Here is a 22,553-nt window from a genome sequence, read left to right as displayed (position 1 = left end):
GTACAATATTAACCAGCAGGGAGGGAAAATACCATCTTCCTGCTTAGTTTACTCATTTAAACTTCAAATACCTTTCAAACTCCAATCCACGCTAGAATACATTCCAGCAATGAAGTTCTGCTCCCTCCTATTTCCCTCTTATATTCTTGTTCTACACCTTTTCAATTGTGTAGAAATAATAGTTTAGTACTATCAGAAGTACTATCAAAAAATAGTTTAGTACTATCAAAAGATGGATTAAGAATGAAGCAAGATAAAGGCTTCATGTCTTTGGAGAGGTACAAAGACACAAGTTCAATTCAAGCTAAAGCCATTAGCACGTGAATATCAGCTTTCTTTCTCAAGTCAGAACTGTATGTTTAGCCTTTAGACCCTTCCATCCTTCAGTTCTATATGCACTCAACTGTTCTAACAAAGGGACAGATATCTCTGCATACCCGGAAAATTTTGTGCATCCTCATAGTAGCTGAACAGAAGATAAATCTTGTTAGAAGCAAACGAAGAAATTCATCCCCAAAAAACTGAAGAAAGGATTGATCTATAAAAAAAAAAAGGGAACAAACAAAATCAATTCAGACAGGCTTTAAAAATAAAGCCTGGGGAAACCACAAATACTAGTGCCCCCCCTCCTCCCCCTGCCCTCATTATTTGTTACTCTGTCTCTTGGAAAGGTTGAGCAAGAGAAAACAGCATCTCCTGAAGCAGCACATGAAGTCTCCACTGTAAATCTGTGGGCACATACCTATGGAGCGGGAGTGGGTCAGCAGCTGCGCAATATCTCGATTGATTTTTCTAAGGTAATCCTGACACTTCTCCCACAATCCTCTGCGCATGCTTGATAATCCAGAGACAAATAGGAATGCCATTAAAGGATTGTTCAGAAAGAGTGTGAAGAGGCTACCCCGCTGAGACTGATCTAAAAATCAATAGACAAAGAGGTACACTTGGCACATGAAACCAAAAAGCTGTCCTTGCCAAAGAATGAAGCTGCTCACCCACTAAATTCTCTAGCAGCAGAGTTGGTGTTAATTACATATAATTTTGTAACCTATCTGTTCAAGGTAATGCACAGAGACCTCTTAACAGACCCTAACTGAGCCCCAGTGTCAGTCTCTGTACCGTACTCCAGTGAACACTGTACCACACCCTCATAACTACAGCAAGACATTCCTGACTGATCAGTGAACGTCACACAAGCATCCAGTATTTGATAAAGAATCCAGATCTATTTTACAAATTCTCTATTTAAACTGAATTAACACTTACTTTCAACTTAAATTTCAGCTAAATAGCAGGAATAGTTCTCAAACTAATGAAAATTGTCTACTTCTTGCACATTTGCTCATTATGCCTGCCTAACACTTCTCTACATGGCTTCACACTCGTACATACTCAAACAAACTACAGATCTTCATACTCGTCTTTGTGATGAACAGTAACCTTAATATGGTAAATTCCAATAAGGAAATTTTGAATAGAAACATAGAATGCTTAGAGTTGGAAGGAACCTCTGAAGGCCATCTAGTCCAACTTCCCTGCAGTGAACATGGACACCACAGCTAGATCAGGTTGCCCAGGGCCTTATCCAACCTTACCTTTAAAGTCTCCAGGGACAAAGCATCCACCACATCCCTGAGCAATCTGTTCCAGTGCCTTACCACCCCCGGTGTAAAAGATCTTTTCCTTATATCTAACCTCTTTGAGCTTGAAACCATTATCCCTTGTTGTCATCTCAGACCCTGCCAAAGAGTCTGTCCCCTCTGACAGCTTAATGCATTCTGCTGACCTTTGGGTACTAATAATCTATCCCAAGTACTAATAATAACAACAATAACAAATAAAACAGTAAGAATCCCAGCACTGGGCTAGAAAATGCCATACTATACGTACCTTGTAATGCTTTTGGATATGCTGTCGGAGAAAGCAAACACACCAATGGTTGTCCAAATAAGTTTGTGAAATTCTGTAACAGATAAGAATTTTCAAGTATTGATTGTCACTCTGCTTCCTTCTGAATATTCAGTGGGCTAATGGTACAAAGAATACTCATGACAGAGAACACACTACTGTTACACAGTTAAGACTGGCTGTAAAACTGACAAACTGGCTTACTTTTAGCTCACAGCACAGATTACACATTACATTTTTAGCTGCTTAACCCTCTCATTTCACTGCCTCTGACAGCAGACACTAGTTTCATGGAAATATGGTTTCCAGTAGTAGGCAAAACAGACAAATAAACAAACAAGAAGGATGTTCTGCAATGGAAATGAAAGCCAAAGGCATTAAGGCCAAAACAGATCTACTGTTTCTTCTCAATACCAACAGAACTGTCACATTTAAGTGCTTTCTTTATGCTTTTCTTTCTAACAGAACTATGCCTGCTGAAACAGAAGAGCCTAACGGAGAAGTTTTAAAACCTGTTCACTTAAAAACAAGTAGGTCACAACCTTAACATCTGCTATATTGAAGTCACATTGTAAAATACCCATTTAACAGACCTTCTACCAGCATTTTAAGGATTGCACAGGCATCCTGTTGCACACAATTTCTTCCAGAAACCTCAGAAGAATTCTTTGTCCTGTTTCACTACCATTTACCTGGTAATAATCATATTACATATCTAGCAGGTATACTGATTGGTAATAATGATTACCACTAAAGAAACCCACAACAAACTTCCCCACATTACCTGTCAGCTGCCTTGTCAGCAATAGCTTTCCTAAGACTGCAGGCTTGCAAAGTCAGAGAAAATGTAAACAACTATGTCTACATTCTTCCCTATGCACCCATTGCTTGAGCACAACACACTTCTGCAGAGTATATTCTTAAAATTGGCAGATTCTGAATGTCAGGTGTAAATCACCAGAACTATTTGCTTGTGCAAAATCATCAAAAGGCTCCTTTTTTAATTCTGGTTTCTGCATAATTCACTTGTAACATTCCTTTCCAGACAGTGTATTTCAATTAGATTAGTTTCACAGAGTTAACTTCATGCAAGTCTGCTAAATATAATAATCCAGTCCAAAGAAAATCAAATACTACCTATATCTGACAGTGTGTTCCCTAGTACTAAAAATCCTTTTATTTCAACAGGAGATTTATAATGCTAGATATTAAGGGTCAGTCTCTAATGAAGAAACAAAAACTACTACAATGAAGACAGTACCTGCAGCCAGCTCAGTGATTAGTAGTAGTGAATGATAAATAAACGTTTAAAAATTCAGAAGGAGTCACTACAGACATTGTCAGTTTGAATGAATAGGTGTTGGCAGGTCACACTTTCTCGATCAACATGCGTGCTTAGTATTCATGAGCAGATTCACATGTTGAATCCAATCTTCTATCACCCACTTAGAGGCCAATGCAGATTTCTCACATTCCCTCAGTAAAACGAATATTGCTAATAAACACTGCTTACAGCTATAAAGTAAAACCAAAGGTCAGTCACGCATCTCAAGAAGGGTGTTATCCCTTAACAGTATCTGTGAACATTTTGGGTTCTAAACGTCCCAGGTTTTTAGGTCTATATAACTAGAAAGGCCTACAATGGGAAAAACTACCCAGTCTACCCTAACATAGAACTCTTTGGAAGATGGCTGCTTCTACCAGCTGCTACATCTAAACTATGGATCCAGGAGAATGCGAGTCTCAAGATTGCAGGCACCTGTCTCAGCTCTCACCCAGACACAACTGCCAACCGCAGCCCAAGCAAACACCAGGACTCACTCTCCACCACTTTAACTCCCGAATTCCCCCAGTAAGAGCAGTGTGCACACACACAAAAAAGGAAAAAGAGCAGGTAACAGCCATGGATTACGGAAGGACCACACAGTGCACCAGAAAGAACAGCCCTGCAGAGTGGATGCTGACAGCAGTTAAGGATAACTTATGCTGGCCACAGAAGGAAGTGCCCTGCCTTTCAGTGCATGGACAACTCCAAGAAAGATAAACCACATTTTTTGTTCAAAATTGACTGTTTGTTGTTTTTTTTTTAAACTTCAGTATTTAAGCTTCTCAACAGAAGCACAGCTTTTAAAAACACATTTCACATCTCATAAACACTTCTTTCCATAAAAGAACTACCTTGCACCTCCAAACGAGGTCATTTCACATGTAAGCTGTACTAAATTGAGGATTATGTCACATCACTGACAAAGGCCTTGTATTCTTACTGGCTGGAGCAATACTCTTTAAGACTCGGCATTTGACTGTAATCACACACAACCACAGCTACATTTAAATATTGATTTTAAAATATTCTTTTATCTACATATACAGTGGTAACACTCAAGAACACAGCCATCTATATTTCAGTTGAGGTTCAAACTAACTAATTAAATAAAAGCTTTAAGTAGATGTGCTTGATTTGCAGTTATCTTCCACTTTCAGCTAAATACACAGGGAAGTAAGCTGTTCAAGTAAGTGCTGCTTGTCTGACAAAGTGAGCAGGATGTACCTTCAGCAATCACTATTTAAACCTACAAGAAAGGTAGTGAGGATGAGAGGGCAAGCAGGAGATCAGAAGTGGGTTTTAGAAGAGGAAGCATCAACATTTGCTGTTACTGCTGGTGTTGCCAGCAGTGACATTTAAATGTCAGGATAGCTGCTGTTCTATCAGAAAAGATCAGAGCAAGTGTGTAGAAAAAAAAGACAGTACACTGACTTCAACTTTTCACAGAATCTCTTTGACTGTGCCAGTGCTTAAGTCTACAAAGCACCTTGTAACACACCTAGGGGATATCTGCAGGACAGCACTGTTAATATATTCTGGCTACATGAAACCAAGCATGTAAACACACACAGAAGAACAGATGGGAATTTACAAGGGCCAGGAAATACTGAGACTAAGAATTCTGTCACTGCCCTTCAGTTGAAAAGAAAACAAAAACAACTACAAAGGAACCAATGTCAAGAAAGAGCTGAGAAATGGATCTCTACCAAATTCTCTTCTCAGAAAGACAAGTAAAGCACTCTAATTACATTTCTCTCCCTTTAAATGGAGAAGAGATTTAATAAAAAGCAGATTTGTGCTGCAAGCTAGTGTGGTGAAGTTAAACACAGTAGTGGTTGAAAAGCCCCCTGAAACACACCACAATACTAGAAACAACACTCTACCATTTTTAAGACTGTTGGGTAAGAATTACGTGGCTCAATACAGAACAATTCTGAAACACCAAATCACTAATTTAGCAACTAATTAGCCAACACAAGCTTTTAAAACAAATGATGCCAACTGTGGATACTGAACAAAGAACAAGTTCATCTGGCCACTAGACGTCTCTACTCCTCCTCAGAAACGCAGCTGAATGATCACTTTTTTCACTGCAAATAATGGAGCTATAAAAAGCAAGACATAAGGAAGTGGCACTTTCCCCAGATATAGCACATTTATAATATCTAATTCATGAGTGAAATAAGCGTCATAATGCTCTCCAGATGCAACAGTCAACTCAGATTGCAAATGCCTGCTTTTTTATTACCCGAACTGCAGATTCCCAAATATGATTTGTTATGGAGTAATTCTATTTTAAGTTGATAGCACCCTAGAAGGAGACTCATTGCCCAAGCATACGTCACTCTATAGTAACACTGGATGCTAATTTGAGTCTTGTTATTTCCTTGGTTGAAATACTTTACAGACACAGACACCCCATGTTTTAACCGATCGGTCTCAATGCTTTGATTTGTTTCTGGTGGTTAAAGGCAACAGAGTGCTGGATGACTGGAAAAATAGAAGCAGATTAGTTAGTGCCCTCCCCCATGCACACACACACCAAGATTTGTCTTTGGTATATAACAAAAATAAACCTCCCACCAGATATCTTGGAAATCTTGAACTTTTATTCCCTCCGGGAGGATTTAATACTTTCCAATGAGCGGCTGTTCATGTGCTTCTCCTTCGTGTTCCTATTCATAGGATCAGATCCTGACTAGCATGCACAACCTCAAAAGAAAAGAAAGACTGAATACAAAGTGTTTAAAAAAATATCCTGTTAAAAGCGTAAGCTAACTAGGGGTTGACACTGTATCCTATCATGTAAACTGCTGTCTTAAAGAACCTTACCTTATAGGCCACACTGTTCGAAGAATCCACAATGATAAAAAGTGGCTTTCTTGTGAAAGGGTAGAGATCCCCAGGGTGAAGGCTGAAAAGAGAAAGATGCTTCACAGAGCACTAGAATTGCTATGAAGCAGTGACAGGGCACAAGTTTCTCAGACATGTAGCTCATGTCCAGATGAAAAGTCAGCAGATCTCTCTTATCTCAAACTTCAGATTCACCCTGAGAAAGTAACTACAAAACTAATTGGGTATTCTCTGTAATATGGATTACTGGACTTGCTGTTAGTTCTTTCCTTACAAGAGACACAGAGATGTTTGTCTTATCGAAAACTAATCATCCATTAACTTGAACCTTTCCAGTAATAAAGAATTTACCTTAAGTCACAGTAATACTTCCCATGCTTAAATCATCATTTAGAATCGCACAGCCATTTACAATTGCTGAAGTTCAAGCCAATCTATATTTATGATGTTCTGCAAAGACTGGTTTGAATTCAAGAGGCTCCAATGCATTTTTTTTATTAAAGACGATCTCTTCTGAGTTTGCAGTTGTCACACTCATGAAACTTACCAGTGCATCTCCTTGTAAGATTGGTTTCTCTTGTGGATAGCATCTCCATTTATAACATCTCGGTTACTATTTGTCAGAACACCACCAAAATCATACGGACCTACAGATGGCACAAAGAGATTTGAAATTAACAGCGGTAACTAAGCTCTGTTATGAACTTACTGAATATAGGAAAAGGAGGAAGCAACCAAAAATACCAGGAAACAAAGCGAACCTGAGGTACTATCATTGTAAGGAAAAAATGGAGGAATGTAGAGACTTTCCTGGCTACATACTCAATGTAACTCATATGTAGTAGTTTGGTCATCTATCAAAATAGAGGAAAAATGCAACATAACATTTTTTAATTTATTCATTCACTATTTATCCATAAGGTTTCAGTACTCTTAGAGAGGGCGAAACATTTTAAACAGGTTTCCAATCCGCAGCAAAGATTTATTTTTAATAATTCAAATACAGAATTCACAGTTTTTAATGCACATAGCCTGGACATGTACTCCTAAGTAACCTAAAGAAAGGTTCTGCTAAGTTTGTACAACTCAGCTACCTGCCTAACTCTTTGTTTAAGAGCAAAAATGAAAGGAATGGCTCAAAAATATCAATTCCTACAATTAAATAATCAGTGTGCTTGGGATATCAAGAAATATTTCTGCTATTAATATGGGTATGAAGCATCACTAAATTTAGCTGAAGGCAGTTTTAGGGTCTCCTGATACTGTTATATATTTGCAGAGTTGGTCAACTCTTATTTGGCCACCAACTGCAACCTTTTCAGGATTGGCTACACAGGACACTTTTCCATTTCAAAGGAAGCTTTGGGGCCACAAAATTAGGAACAGAGCATACATTAATTTAGCACTGTTAGAAATGTGACCTGTCAAACACAAATGGCTTACAGGTGACTGACAGTGCAACTTGCAGTTGCTCCATCTTTTAATAAGGTAGAACTTTGGTGTCCATGCAGACTACATCACCTTATTAAAAGAATGCAGTTGTAATAAGATTCATTTCTTAAAAACTGGAATCTGACTATGCAGCTCTTCAGAAAACAGAGCCCCAGTGGCTCAATGGTAAGGTGCTAAGCTGAAATAATACATGCAGTGAAGTGAACATAACACAAGCTGAATAGAACAGTTTAGCTACAACCCACCAACAAGTCACAGCAAAAAGTAAAATGTTAAAAGTATTTAAAAAAAAAAAATCACTGCCACAATCAAAATTTGACAGGGATTTTTTTTTAAAATTTTTTTTTAACCTTTAACATTTTGAGAGCTCTATAGATCATGCATGGGAATGGACAAGGCATGCATCTTATAAAGGAATGCAAGTCTCAATCAGATGAGGTGTGTACAGTATTTAGGATATTAAAAACTTTTTTTTCCTTAAATTAGAAAAACACAGTGTACTGTGTTTGCTCCAGCCATCCAGTTTTCTGCTTTTACATTGCAGCTGCATCCAAATATTCTGCTAAATTTCAAAGAACAGGAGGATGAGGTGAGGGGAATAGTCAAAAAATCATGAGAAAGGCTTGAATTGTCACATTAACAAGTACACAAATAGAACAGTTCGTGCAGACGCTTCAGCCCTTTTAGCACCCATCTCCTGACTGTACATTCTCATAGTACTAAGATTTGAAAGAATCACAAAGTGCCAGTTAGCTATTTTATAAAGTTTGCATGGATGCATCAATTGAGCCATGTAGTCTTCAAAATTGGTAAAGCTTTTAATACTTCAGATGCATCAAAAATCGGTTATGTCCTTTAAAAAGGTCCCAGGTTAATGCACATTAATTAAAACACAGAATTATCTACTGCTTGTAGAAAGAAAAGACTTCTCTAAGTAAACAGTAGAATAAAATCAACTTGTCTTTTAAAAGGAGCTTTGTGACATCTTTCTTGATCACATGTCCTGGAACACAAAGAGAATTCAAGCCCTGTTCATGACAGGGAGCATTCCTTTATTGTACCTTCACTATCCGAACGACCTGATGGGAACACGCCCGTGGCAGACAAGTAAATCAGCAGCACACTGTTTGCAGGCAGCTCCTGAAATTCAAATAGAGAGAAGAGTGGCAAGGGAAGAAATCCACAATACTCTATATGAATAAAAATATTACCATTAAAGAATGTGCGACTCCTACTTCCACCTTTCCCTCATGCTGTTCTTCTGAGTTGTATATACCACTCCCCACTATGTACGCCCCTTTAAACATGTAAGCATACAGACATAAATGTAAGCTGATGGTGTAACAACACTGTTGTGTTTATTTATATCCATGCAGATCTTTAGGCTGGCCTTAGAATTTCATCCTGTCTAAGGACGGTCCACACAACAAAGCAGATGCTTTTAAATTCTGCAAAAAGCAGAGCATGTGGGCAATTAAAATTTACCAATTCTACAAACCTTAAACGATGCTGCTAAAAATGTGTACAGCTGGCTGAAAGTTGGTTTATAAAGTAGGTATTTATGAGGGTTTTCCCGCCTGGCTGGTTTCTCTGTTGACTCCTATTGAAAAACAAATAAAAATTTATAAAAACAGCTTTATATTTACAAAGCAGCTTCATTACCCTCACAATCCACAATAACAATGGAAAAAAACATTCCCTGTCTCAATTAAATAAATTAAAATCTAGCCATTTCTTTTGACCTACAGATAAAGGTTTTTGTTTGTTTGTTTGCTTTAATTTTCATATGAATTACTATAATGATGAACTTATGTGGCTACATGACTGCTAGACTGAAAGCAAAGCAATAGGTGAACATAAATGGACAAGGACAGACACGCAGAAGTGCCCAGGCTACACCACTGTAAACCATTTGTGAAATGATGTCCAGCTGTTAATTTCTAATAATTTACCTGCTATCTAATTTTTTTCCCCAAGAAAACAAAGCCAAAGAAAACATTACTTGGGTAAAACTCCACAGATTTGAGCTACACTTCTTCAACTTCTGATAAGAGCTACATAAGCCTTCCTAACTGGCTCTGCACAGTGACAGTACAGAAAGATAGCAACACAGTTCTCTTTTCTTCTTCCCCTCCCCCTCTCCCAAGCCCTTAAGATCAGCTGCCAAGTTTGTCACTGAAAGAAAACTCACCTGCATTCCAGGTTTGTTCATCTGTGAAGCTAAATTCATTGGTTCCCTTTCAAGTGCTTGTAGCATTCGGAACATATCAATTGTCAATTCACTGAACTTCACCTGCGAGAAGAGTAAAATGGTTTACTCTGTCAGATACAAATTAAACATAAAACAGGAAAAGTTTTTCTTTGGAATTATCCGAGAATCTCAAATGCATCCTACATGCTACTTTCTGTCAATATCATCTCTGAATCTCAAAAGACCTGTGAATGACTTTCAGGAGTTCATACATGACAAAGTCTATTTACTACAGTTCTACCAGGCCAGCATTCACAAATTAGACTTTTCTGAGTTGTTTACAAATCATGTGATGGAATTCATCACGTACTCCGTATTTAGACACTATTTGGAAGACACACAAACTCTAGTTTAGATCCAGCTCTGCTATTTACTAGAAAAAGAGTTCAGAGATAAGTCATGAAGCCTGCACAGTTTCACTACCATCATCATTTTAAAAAACCAAGACCTTGAAAATCTTGTGAAAATCCCTTCCTGTTGCAACTGAAGCTGGAACAAAATGTTTCACTGAGACCTTTCAAGCATAAACACTGCTAAGAACAATCTCTTATATGAAAAATTAATTGTATCTAGCCTCTACTGCAATAATCTAAATATTCTGCTGCATGATTAGGAGATACCACTGAGAGGGAGAGAATTTGAGCTGTAACAATACAAGTTTAAGACTTCATGATTACTTTTACCTGGTTATTGCAGTTCCCAATAATCAGTGCATCTGCAAGAGCAAGCTGTCCCACTATCATTCCCTGCTCCAGCAACGGAGCTCCAGTTTCAGAAAGCCTGTTGGAGGTGATTACAATGGTGTTGTCGTCATTTAAAACCATTACAGGGTCTGCCTAAAAAGGTAACCAGAATAAATCAGGAATTCAACAGAACACACAGGTTTGCATTTAGTGTCGATAGAGTGTCTTCTCACTTACAAACTTTTCAAAATAAAGGCAAATTTTAAAATTAATTTGCTATGTTTGTATGAAATCACAAAGGAAAGGCACTCCAATGACCAAAGTACACCTTGAAACATGAAAAAAAAAAAAGCCATGAGGAATTAGGAATGGCTTCCACAGCAGCAGAAATAATAAGGTGACCAAGTGGGTCTCAGCTTCACAATTCTGTTTTCACCATGTTGTATGACCAGGTCTGACTCTTTCTGCACTTGAAGAGCTGTCACTGCTGCACTACCATAAACACATTTCAGTGATTTAGCTGGGCAACAACACAGTCTCTCCACATGGTACGCCTGCTTAGCACAGAGATGGTGACACGGGAGCACTTTGGTGAAAAAGTCAGAAAAATTTACCTTAAACTGACAGAAAGAAATGGTATTCTCACCTCAATAAAAGCTGCCACTTCCTGAAGAACCAGGTTCCACTCCACTTGATCTTCAGTATTAAAACGATGAGTGTAGTCTTCAATCTCATCTGAAAGCTCCTAATATAAAAAGTTCAAATACTCAGTTACTTCCTAAGCTGAAAGTTTAACAGTCACTAACTTAACAATGTGGTTAGCTGAGCTGGCCTTTTAGAGTAGAATAAAAGTTACTTTACTCAACAAAATATGCAGCACACTTCCAACTAACATGCCAGACACAACATGCTCCCTCAGGAGACAAAATGCCAACATTGCACTGGGTTTCAGCAATGCAAATTATCTTTCCATCAGGTCCCAGTGTCAGCAATATCTGAAGTGTAACAATTGCATTCACATACAGCCATGTTGCTTGTTTTTCCCTTAACCTATGGATAACAAGGGTTCAAATTTAATCTCACAAACAACTTTAAATATATTAAGGAAGGGAACCGTGTGGCTTTTTTTTTTTTCAGTTGCTGCTGCTAATTCAAGTGAACTTGAACAAAAAGGCAGTAATGTAATCTACGCAAAATAGTAAAAACCAGAAACAGCTTGCACCAAGGTTGTTAGAGGGGCTTGGGAAGCATATAGTGTCAGGAGCAGCACACTGTTCCTTCAGTGCAGTTAAAGGGTAGCTCTCAATCTCAGCTGTAGCTGTTGGAATATTTTACTTGGCATTCAAATAATACTATCAAATTATTCAAACATCAAGTGTCATTAAATGTCTGATTCACAGAAGATATTGTGTTGGATGTCAGATATATCATAAAGACCAGCACTGGTCAGTACAGAGACTTGAGTTTACAGTTATTCAATACTTCACTCCCATGGCAATGGCATTTACAGATCCAGCTTCTCTAATTTCATGGTAATGTTTATATCCTTTAGCAAAGGCTTCATTCTGATGGGTCTTTGGGAGGTGCAAAATATATTCAGGATGCATTCTAGACATGGTACAGAGTGATGACAGTTTGGAAGGATAGAGAAATAAGCTCAGTATCAAACTTGGAGACATGGGCTTTCACAGCAATGAAGTGTCATGAAGACTTCCTGAGGGAGATTTTTTCAATGTCTTAAATCAACTACAGGAATGAAGAGGTGTTCAGAGTTACTGAACGATTCCAACACTTTCAGATCAATAAATGCATCTTACAGTTCATTCTCAACTAACTACATCAGTTCGTATATTTTTTTCTTAAACCAAATGCTCGTGTCATACTGATATCTTTCCACAGCTCTACCCATATAACCATCTTCTTCAGTGGTACCCAAATGCACAATCAAAAAAATTTTAAAAGAAAAGAAAGGCTACAGAGCAGCAGCAACAAATATCATAAATCTAATGAGTGGTATTTCAGGTTAAATAGACTAAATTACTGAGTTCTAAATTAGGAGAAAAACCCTGAAGACCCAGCAATCTCCTACTCTTAGCACCTTTATCCTCATTTTAACATACCTTTACAAGATCCTTTACAACATCCATTTTGTTGAGCAAGAGGCAAACCACTATAAACCTTGCATAGTAACGCAGCTTCTTAACCACTAATTCAGGCCTAAACACAACAGAAATACCATAGTGAAATTTGAGATTAGAATACAACACAGAAGGCAAAGCATACAATGCAGCATACTAGGTCCCAGCACCAACACTGACTCAAGATGTCAGAAATTTGGGGCTAATAACTTCCTTGCTAGGGCCACATGAGAACGTTCCTCCAGTCTTCCGCTAAAGCTCTTATTTATACTAAGGTATTTAATCGTTGCAATAGGCTTAAAGGAAACTTCCTCCAACAATGACTTCATCTCAGTTATGATCCTATGTTTTATAATTACTTGCTACTCACACAAACTATACTGGTCTTGGGAAAGAAAAAAAAAGAAGGGTATCCATTCAGATATACCTGTCTTCCTTGTTAACCTGGGAGTAGTATGACCTCTGCCTGATTGCGGAATAGAAGGAGAAAGCTTCATTGAGATAGCTGGTTTCAGAAGTGCGCAAGCTGTAGAGGAAGAAACAGATTAGCTCACTGCTTCAGTTGCAAACCCATGCCAAACCCTCCCTTTTCTTCCCCCTTAACCATTCTGTGCATCAATGGCAAAACTCTCCTCAAGTAACTTTTTATCTAAGTCAGACTCTCATTCTTTTTGTATGCTGGGAGGACAGATTTCAGAGCTTGGATTCAATTGCTGATAACAATAAAATCTGCCCATCTTGTGCCCATACAAACAGGTGACAGGTTAATTCAAGAGTTTAAAGGAACATTAAGCTCCCAAACTTGAACATCACAGTTTTGCGCAAGAGCCACATGCAGCACATGTGGAAGACTTAGAGACACTTTAGAGGTGGGAGGTAAGTCTGTAGGCAGTATTGATGTGACTCTAGGAACATCATAGCAGGCTCAAAGATGCCTTTCTCTGCAGCACCCCCATGCAGCCCCAAGTGCCTTCTCATTCAGAGTTCGTGACTCAACTGATATCCATTTCTACCTCAGCATGCCCCTGACTGAGTATGCAGATAATGAGCATGAAACTGCCACTAACACTGCATTTCCCTACTGAATCCTTTTCTGTGCTTACTTACTAATAATGGTAATAGAGCTGCCCAATCTTGGAAGCAATTTCCCCAATTTGCCACCGCTTCAACCCATACCGATTGTCCAATACTTGTCTATTTCGCAAGAGAGAAAAGAAAGATTAAAAGGCATTCCAGAATTTCTCAGATCATCACACCAGACAAGACAAAGAGCCACTGTAGGGCCAAATTCAGCTTTTGTTACTGGTGTGGCATTCCCAATAGCAGTTCCTCACAGAGCCAATAGCATTGCACACCAGGAACATGACCATTTACGCTGCAAAAGCTTGCGAGAGCTAGACACAAGCATGTTGCACAAAATACACAAAACAAATAGGTCACCACATCCCAGGAGAACACTCAACTACACAGCCAACATAAGGTGTGAAAGATCAGAGCCCACACTGCAACAAGACACTTCACACCATTCCAGATAGGTTCTGCACTGCAGAAGCCATCACCCCAGTTTTTCCTTGGCAGCACAATAAAGCAACATTCATTCAAGTAGAGCAGAAGGTTCTGTTCTACAAAAAACAAAAGTTGCACTGAAAACTCTGTAACATTTTAATTCATTAGACTGGGAGCACTACAGGAAGTGACTATTCCCTCCCTTCATGCTTGAATAACACAATGAAATTTCAATCTTAATAGGGGCCCCTAGGCGTACCGTAATGCCAGAGATTAAAGCTGCCTTTAAATTCATAGGATAGGGCTGTCTACAATGTTCCCTTACCGATGCTGCTGTTGAAACTTCCAGAGTTTGGTGTAAACGTCAAATGTTCGCCCAAAATAGGATTGCCACTGCTTCTGCCCATACTGAGGTAAATCCCTGCAACAAAAGAAGTAATCTTATTGTTTTTATGTACAGAATGTTAAACTGGCCTCATAAAACATGAACATTAAAAAAAAACAAAAAACACAAAAATGCATACCTGGGAGCAAGCGAGCATAATAACCTAATGGTAATCAGGTTGATTGATTGATGATATTTCTTTCTACTCACTCAGAAAACCATAGTTTTTTAAACAAAAATGGCTGCTCACTGTTTCAGAAACAGCCCTATAAGAACACGTGTAAATCAGCTGTCCAAGCATCATCAGGTCAAGCAAGCAATGTAGATGCTCACAGCCAACATTAACTGGATCAGGTTACACCATCAGAGTAATATTTGTCACCCCTTAACCCAGAGCTAGTGACAGGGTGGAACCTGAGACATTCTGTCTTTTTCATTATTGATTTTCAGTGCCATAAAGCAGTTAGTCAAACCATATTCATTCCCCTTTCATAAAGATATTTAATTTTCCTCCACCTTCACCCTACAACTGTGATTCAGTCCTAAGGATTTTAGCTTTGTAGGTACATACTCTCAATCCTAGCAGTGGGCCTTCATCTGAGAGTTGCTTAAGCCTCAGAACAAACACAGCCTTGGAGATCAAAGACTGTCAGTCTTGCTGAATTCATGATGCTTACATCATCTATACTGAAGTCAATTCAAAGGAGGCACATGACCCAACATGGAAGTGGAATAGCATTTTCAACGTGGCAAAGTATGTCATTTAATTCATTTAATTCAAGAATAACTCATTTGGGGAATGCACTCAAATTATTGTGCTGGTTAGCACACCACCCACCAGGACCTCACTCTTCAGAGGACCTGCCTGCAAAGACTGCACCTCCAAGCTTGGGCTATCCAGGCTGCAGCAAAACACTGCATTTTGGAAATCATGCCATGACATCTAGAAGAGTAAAATAGGCAAATCACTACACCACTACTTCCAGAGAAATGTGCTGGTGTGTTTCTGCTAACTCAAATTGCTTTAACAGCACCCCAGGTAGACAGGGAAATTAATGTGGCTTTGCCCATCAGCAAGCCATACTCGCCACCCTTCCTCCCTCAAATACTGAGAAGAAGGTGTGTGCACAACCTATGAAATAAACAGCTGTTTGTGGATGATACTTATGCATATATCCCTCATCAGTAAGCTAAAATGCTCTCTGCATCTCACCTGGCATCTTCCATCGCATGACAGTCACCTCTCAGTTCTGCCCCTCCCCCTGCACAAGCCTAAGCATTCCTATGAAACCTCATTCAATTCACTGCACTGCATTGGGTTGGAATAAGAAAAAATAGTGGCATTCTAAAAAGCCTCCGTTATGCAGCACACACGTGTTTGGCCATTGTTGTCCACGGTCACTGCTGGGTGTCCACATGTATATTCCTCAAGCTGCACACTCGCCTAATTGCAGTTGGCATAGCTGCACAGTGCCACGCGATCCCTGCGCTCCCCAGGGAATGGGGAAGATCTCCATGGAAACAGACAGTGGCACTTGTTCTTTTGATAGTATTCTGACACGGCTGTAATAAAACTTCATTTCTGACAATACATTACCAGAGCTTCCTCACAGATCTTTGCAGACAGGCCCTGCCATTGCCACCACACATTTTTGTTCCTGTTTGCTGTTTTGAGTCCTCATCATGCATGTTGCTCCCACGTACCACGAAACCTTGTCATGAGAAAGCAGCCAGCATAAGTGAGAGCGGACATTTAGTGCACAGTTTCTTTAATCAGACCAGAGAATCTGCGTTACTGGGTGAGAACAGTAATCCAAGGGAATTTCAAAGACTCGGTTGATCACAGAGCAGATTATTAATAGAGCTTCTCCCACTGAAGTAGACAGGGAATAGACCACCCAGAAGTAATTACACACCCAACTTGAGAGCAAAAGACCTACATTACAGCAAGGCATTCTGCTGCTTCCTGACCTAGAGAAAGTTAATGGAGTAATAAGGACAGAAAAAGTTTCCTTTTATGTTCAATGCTACAAAGGAATTGTAGGATCCTGGAGAAGGAAACTAAGCAGTACTGGGATGATGGGGTTTCAGCGTAGCTTCCCTCTTGCCCATACTGACCCACAAGGACAGTAATCACACTAGGAACACAGTAACCTGCCATCACCGTGCAAAGCCAGGTCCCTCCCAGCACAAGAGAGGGCTACAGCCCGCTGCAGTACCTGAAGCTAACAGGGCCCTGTTGTTTCTAAGTCATCAGCATCCCATAAAACTAAGGTTCAATTTGCAACTTACTAGAAGTCTAAGAAATGAACAGTTAAACATTACTGGTTCTTTCCACGAAAGGAGAGCAGTCACAGTCCTCGCAGCCTGCACTATGAGTAGCAAGATCCTACAGTATATGTGGAACATCCTCTTTATTTAATTTTCAAGATTCTGTGTGATACTGAAGAATTTTAAGCATTTCTCAGCATTGAAAAGAGAATCATAACTGGTGACAGTATGCCATAAGAAGCTGCTTCCTAACATGCTTCCTCTCAGTATTTTTCCAAGAGAAAAGCAAGTGGGAGTGGGAAGAGGAGGGAAAAGAGAAACTGGCACATACTTCATTGACAGTTGTTCAGAACTTAGAGCTCAGGGTGCTCAAAAACAAGTATAGATAATAGAATAGAGTTGATAGAGTCCTTCTAAGTGACTCCAGTAGGTACGACCACAAAAAGATGGCAGTGTGAGCATCAAGAATATTTTAGAGCAGTACCATTGGCAGATCATCATATGTTTTCCTCAAATGCTGTATTTGGCATCTGTAGTGGGAAGAGAGGAAGGAAATGCTACTGAAACAAAGACGTGGCAGGCTGAGCCCTTGCATTTTTGGCAGCAGCAATAGCTAAGCAGCTGCCAACACAGCTATAGGCTCAGATCCCTGTAGCTGAAGTGCCCAGAGGAGATTTCAGGAAGCCATTGCTCTCCTCTCCCTCCCCCATCACTTTCTTTTTTTCCCCCCAAGCAACATATTCTATATTATGATTCTATGATATTAGAGACAAGAGAATATCATAAAATACATCAGTAAAGGCCATAATCATCTTCCAAACTGAAGGAGGCAGGCAGGTATCAATCTATTTATTATGCTAGTGGGAAAAGCAAGAAGCTGGGCCAACAGTCAGGATCTTGCCAAGTCCACTCCAGGTAGAACTAACCAGAAGAGAACAGGCACCAACAGAAGAGATGCCTGAAAACTGTAATGCCACTTTGCCCCATCATTATGGACACAAGAATCTATGACCTTGTAGGTAAAATTGTGGTTAAGTTCAGTGTAAGAAATAACTACGTTAATTGCATCAAGTTACAGCAAGCACGTTCTTCTTTTCACTCAGCAGAGATGGTTGTTGAGGCCCATCTTTATGGGGCCCATTTTTATTACCCAAATTCCACCCAGGTATTTTCCATCTTCTTTTCATCTAGCTGGATGAGGCTTCATTTTGTCAAAATACCGTGGATACACATGCAAACTATCTCTCATCAGAAAATCAGATAGAAGCACTATTTTCCTCCAAAAATGAAAGCCAGAATGACTGAAGGTATTCTGCCATCTCTGTGAACAGCACACATCCAGACAACAACAGGATTAATTTGTACTCTTCAGTGAATCTGGCCAAAATTTCAAGCCAGCTGCATCAGAAAGCCAATGTAAGGCACTGGAAATCCTGGCCAGCCTGTTTCATAGGGTGCTGAATGCAGTCACCAGTAACTCCTTGCCTCTACTGCCCACTCACCATCCAGATTTTGGACCACTAACTGTTTTGGATTTGGTAATGAACTTTTAAAGAACATAAAAGACATTATCAATTGTTTGTGGGGCGTGGGGGATATCTTTGCGAACCATCTGTGTTTGAATAACAGCAAGCTATATGGGCCCAAACACACAGTGTCACTCAGAGACCAGTAAGAGGTTGAACTGCCAACAAGTTATGAGCTAAAAGCATGTTGCTTAAGAGACTCTACAGCAAAGCTCAGAAATAAAATAGTTCTTGAAAACATAATCTTTAGCTCAGCATACATTAACATAAACAGGAAATCTATATCATGTTTCTAATTGGAACTATTTTTCTTAAATTCCTCTTTCTCTTATTCCCTTTCTTACTGGTGCTGACAAAACAAATAGACTTACCTTACATATATTTTAAAGATAATGGCAGATGATACCTTTCCCCACAGTCTAGATTAAACACCTGTTTCACCAGACAGACAATACAGACTAAAATTTGGACACTGTTGTTTATCATTTTCTAAATATTCTCCAAAAAAATATCCCCTGCCACTTTCCCTCCCTCCTAAGCCAGTCCTTCTCATCCCAGCACAGAGACAGGGGTTTCTGTGGTGTTGCCTTTTGCAGTTGTGTGCAGCTTATTCTGGACAGTAACATCTGGTCCTCAATCAGGTGTTTCAATCACAGTGCTTCAAACATTAATTCTACCAATGTCATGGAACTGACAATTTCTAGTTTACTGCTAACTGACACGTCTAAGACATTTAACTCACATTTCTCACATCTCTTTCCCTATCACCTCAAGAGAGATGATGAACCTCTACTCCTACAGATATTCTCATGTATGTGGTCCAAAACTACCCATACAGAAGCGCACACTGCTCTCTCCTAAACAAACTTCCTGGTTTTTGAATTTAAAATGCTAGTTTTATATTCACTCACATGTTCAAACACATATTTCAACGCTTTTCTGAAGAAATTCTGATAAACATGCACTAACCTTAAGCCATTGAACAGCTGTTTAGATTTATCCAGCAAGTAGCAAAAATCTGTAACCGTTTTCCTCTCTGCTTGGGGAATATCATCTTCAGCTCCTCCTGATGACATGATTTCTTTTAGGGCAAACTCAGTCCTATGAAGAAGAAAACAGAATTTTACTCAGTAATTGAGGGCTACTGTGAATTCATCCAGATTACATGCATGTTCCAGGGGATAGTTTCAACAAGCATGCAATTCCCCCGCAGGTTACTCTTCTTAAGAGTCATTAAAACTAACAGCTGAGAACCAAAGCACGAGACTAATCACTGCACAACACAATAGATAACAAAGCAAAATTTAAAATGGCAAAAGAGTCATAAAATAAAGTAACTGAGGACTGTATTCACAAACACAAAACTGCCAATAAAAGGACATCAACATAGAACACTTCATACATAAACAGAAATCTTCTCTAAATTTGCCTTTCTGTACAGGTGCTTATCCCCTGCTGTGTCCAGGCACCAGCCCTACTTCTGTTTACATTTCATTTTCTTCTGGGACTACTGAAAACTGTAGTTTGCTGCTATTATTGTTATAAATGTAGGACAAAATGGTAAATACGTATCTATACACACACACACACACACACACACACGTATATATAAATGGTAAATATGTATCTCCCTCCATCTCCTGCTTCCTCTCTGTTTTCTCATGACTGTTCAGCTCCCTGGCTTGCGCTGCCCACAATTATACCTACAAATCTAATTTCACTGTTAATGGGAGCAAAATGTCATATTGTACAGTAATCACCTAAACAAAAAAACTGAAGATACAATACAGATTGTACTGTTGAGTAAGTAAGGGACAATGAACACCTATAGAGGCAGCTTCGCTTTTACAGCCTGACTTAAAACATACATACACAGAAGATTATCCTTTCTAACAGCCAAATGTAAGCTGCACATATCTCAAAAGCAGCAGCTAAATGTATTTTAAAGCTGCTGCCAGGTCTTTGGCTCTCCTGTGCTTCCAAAGAATTTTAGTGCAAGTTAAACACAGCCCTAACTGGGACAATGCAGAGCTTTTATTTCCAGCAACTTCTCTACCAGATCTGGTAGGCATTTCTATTAAGTAACAGTTTTCAGCTTGAGCAGAGGCTCTGTTTGGACCTTGTTGGCATAAATAATTACCCTAAAGTCCCAATTCAAGCCAGAAGATGGCACAGCTAACTCCTTACAGTCAGTGGAAAGCACCCACAAGTACCTTCCATCAATTATAATGATAAACCTTCTCAACAAGTAGGCAGACTGAAGAGATAGCTCAGTGCACTTCATTCCCAGTGAAAGCAGAAGAAATCAGTGGTTTCCAGCAGTTCTGGGGATGTTAGCAGGCATGTGCTGCCATGATTCTCCAGGTCAGACAAAACGCAGCACACATTCACTTGGTTTTAAACACCTACGTGATCATGCAGTACAGCATTACTGTAAGAGCAAGGGGTGCACTGCACGAAGTGTTTGCTGAAGAGCTCCAGAAAAATGTAGCAAACATCTCTGCAGGTAATTGCAATACAGGTGCCAGACAACGTAAGAGCTCAAAACACACCAAGAGGTCAAAACCTGTTGGTACAAGTCCAGCAAAGCTGAGCACGAAGCACCAGCCTGCATGTGAAATCTCTAAGCATTTATGGTCACACAGCATGAAACAGACAACACTGAGAGCACTGAACTGAGAGCACCAACACAGGAAACTGAGGAGAATGGGGGGAGCTGACAAACAGGGGTCAGATGTGGCCAGGAGGTGATGGAGGGGTTTCAGGAGGACAGACAGTACCCCAGGTCCCGTGTACTCCGCAGCAAGCTTGAGCTAAATCCTGCAGCAAGGCCCCTGGTTCTGCAGCACTCCGCTGGGGTAGGTCAGATACTCTAGAGTAACTTCAGATACATTTTTTAAATTGAGGGATTTGCATAAATTGTAAAGTACATTTCATACAGTCAGTATTCTATTTCCAACATTTAATTCAATGGTACAGTCCGTTTCATCTTACGTTACTTTAAATTACATTATTCATCTGCCACAACTGTTGCCAACACCAGCCAACTGACTGCTGGCCCAGGAGCAGGCAAGTAAAACCAATTGCAGTTCTCACATTAGAGTCCATCAGACCGTCTGCAAATAAAGTTGTTTATGCAATCAATAAAAGATAAGCCAGAGAATTCAATGCCTGTTGCTTTAAAAGGTACCAGGAGAGAGAAGAAAGTTCTTGCAGAGGAACCATAAAAAGCCAGGGAAGAACAAAAAATGAGAACAACTGAATTAAGGGGGAAAAAAAAAAGACTTTGCAGATTGTAGGCAGTTAAGATGTACTTCAAAAGTCTGTGCCAAGCCCAGACAGTTCCTCATTATTTAGCACAATGCTGATTTTTGTGGGAAGTCAGAAGAACTGGGGGGGAACAAAAAAAAAAACAAAACAAAAAAAACTAAAACAGATCAGACAGCTGAATATAAAACATTTTGGAGGTTATTCAGCTTCGTGATGTGACAGTCGGTATGAGAATCTGGGCCTATTCATGAAGCAGAGAGCCAAAGCACCTTTTCTGTTTGTTGGGGGAAATGATGAAAAGCAGGGAGAACAACTTGTCCTCTTGTCAGAGATTTCTGCTGCAGGGATCTAGGAAACCAACCACATTTAAGCACATCGTGACACTGCAGACCCCTTCAAAAATTAGTATGCCATGGAGATATTCCACTACAGTGTTCATTTTATTGCTCTATACAGAGGTTCAGGAAAGAAAATATGCATGTTGCAAACAAGCCACACACTGTACTAAGGCAACAAGAAGCTTAAGTTTAAACTAAAAAGTGGTATTTTAAAGCCGGGATTAGGAGTAAGAGGCAGAGAATGACATGAAGCACCATATAATCCCTAGCACTACCCCTAATGCCACTTAAAATCTTAGAAGAGCATCCATTTATCCAAGAGCTCATCTTCACTGCGCTGCAGCATGCAGGACAGAAGGGCCTGCAGGAACCCCAGACGATGCCAAGACAATGCAGAGCAGTTGGAGCTGAAAGGCAACAAGGCGGCCTGTATGGGAAATGGATGAAAGCTTTGTGATGCTAGCAAGTAGTTATTTTTTTTAAATTTAGGTGTCACATCACATACGTTTCCACTTCCCTGTGGTTTGCTGTCTTTTGGCTACATTTTCCAGGCTCAGCTGGAAGGGAAAAAGACTACTCAAGTCAAAGGCATGCACTCACAACCAGCACGGTACTCAGGCTCAAGCTTGCAAAGCAAGGCGTGCA

General features: G+C 39.7%; 1 protein-coding gene across 4 annotated transcripts in view; it reads right to left on the bottom strand.

Annotated features, from left to right (window-relative positions):
* The window catches only part of SCAI (suppressor of cancer cell invasion), a 35,155-nt gene that overhangs the window by 6,037 nt on the left and 6,565 nt on the right, over positions 1–22,553 (bottom strand). Inside the window, exons 2-17 of one of the 4 annotated variants that reach the window (XM_015879459.2) lie at positions 21,081–21,181; positions 19,270–19,401; positions 14,444–14,539; positions 13,720–13,806; positions 13,040–13,138; positions 12,595–12,691; positions 11,121–11,219; positions 10,475–10,627; positions 9,732–9,833; positions 9,039–9,140; positions 8,602–8,680; positions 6,636–6,735; positions 6,068–6,149; positions 1,891–1,963; positions 743–916; positions 438–538 (exon numbers count right to left, since the gene is read on the bottom strand). In XM_015879459.2, coding sequence (XP_015734945.1) covers positions 438–538; positions 743–916; positions 1,891–1,963; positions 6,068–6,149; positions 6,636–6,735; positions 8,602–8,680; positions 9,039–9,140; positions 9,732–9,833; positions 10,475–10,627; positions 11,121–11,219; positions 12,595–12,691; positions 13,040–13,138; positions 13,720–13,806; positions 14,444–14,539; positions 19,270–19,376 — 1,551 coding nt within the window. In that variant the 5' untranslated portion in view covers positions 19,377–19,401; positions 21,081–21,181. Of the gene's footprint in view, positions 1–437; positions 539–742; positions 917–1,890; positions 1,964–6,067; positions 6,150–6,635; positions 6,736–8,601; positions 8,681–9,038; positions 9,141–9,731; positions 9,834–10,474; positions 10,628–11,120; positions 11,220–12,594; positions 12,692–13,039; positions 13,139–13,719; positions 13,807–14,443; positions 14,540–15,716; positions 15,985–16,100; positions 16,216–19,269; positions 19,402–21,080; positions 21,182–22,553 lie in introns of those variants that run through there. The other 3 variants (XM_015879461.1, XM_015879458.2, XM_015879462.2) reach the window with 3 other exon arrangements.

The sequence above is a fragment of the Coturnix japonica genome, chromosome 17 (genome assembly GCF_001577835.2).
Source record: "Coturnix japonica isolate 7356 chromosome 17, Coturnix japonica 2.1, whole genome shotgun sequence".
Taxonomy (NCBI): domain Eukaryota; kingdom Metazoa; phylum Chordata; class Aves; order Galliformes; family Phasianidae; genus Coturnix; species Coturnix japonica.
Note: the sequence above shows the minus strand (reverse complement) of the source record. Positions and strands in the feature narration are given on the sequence as shown.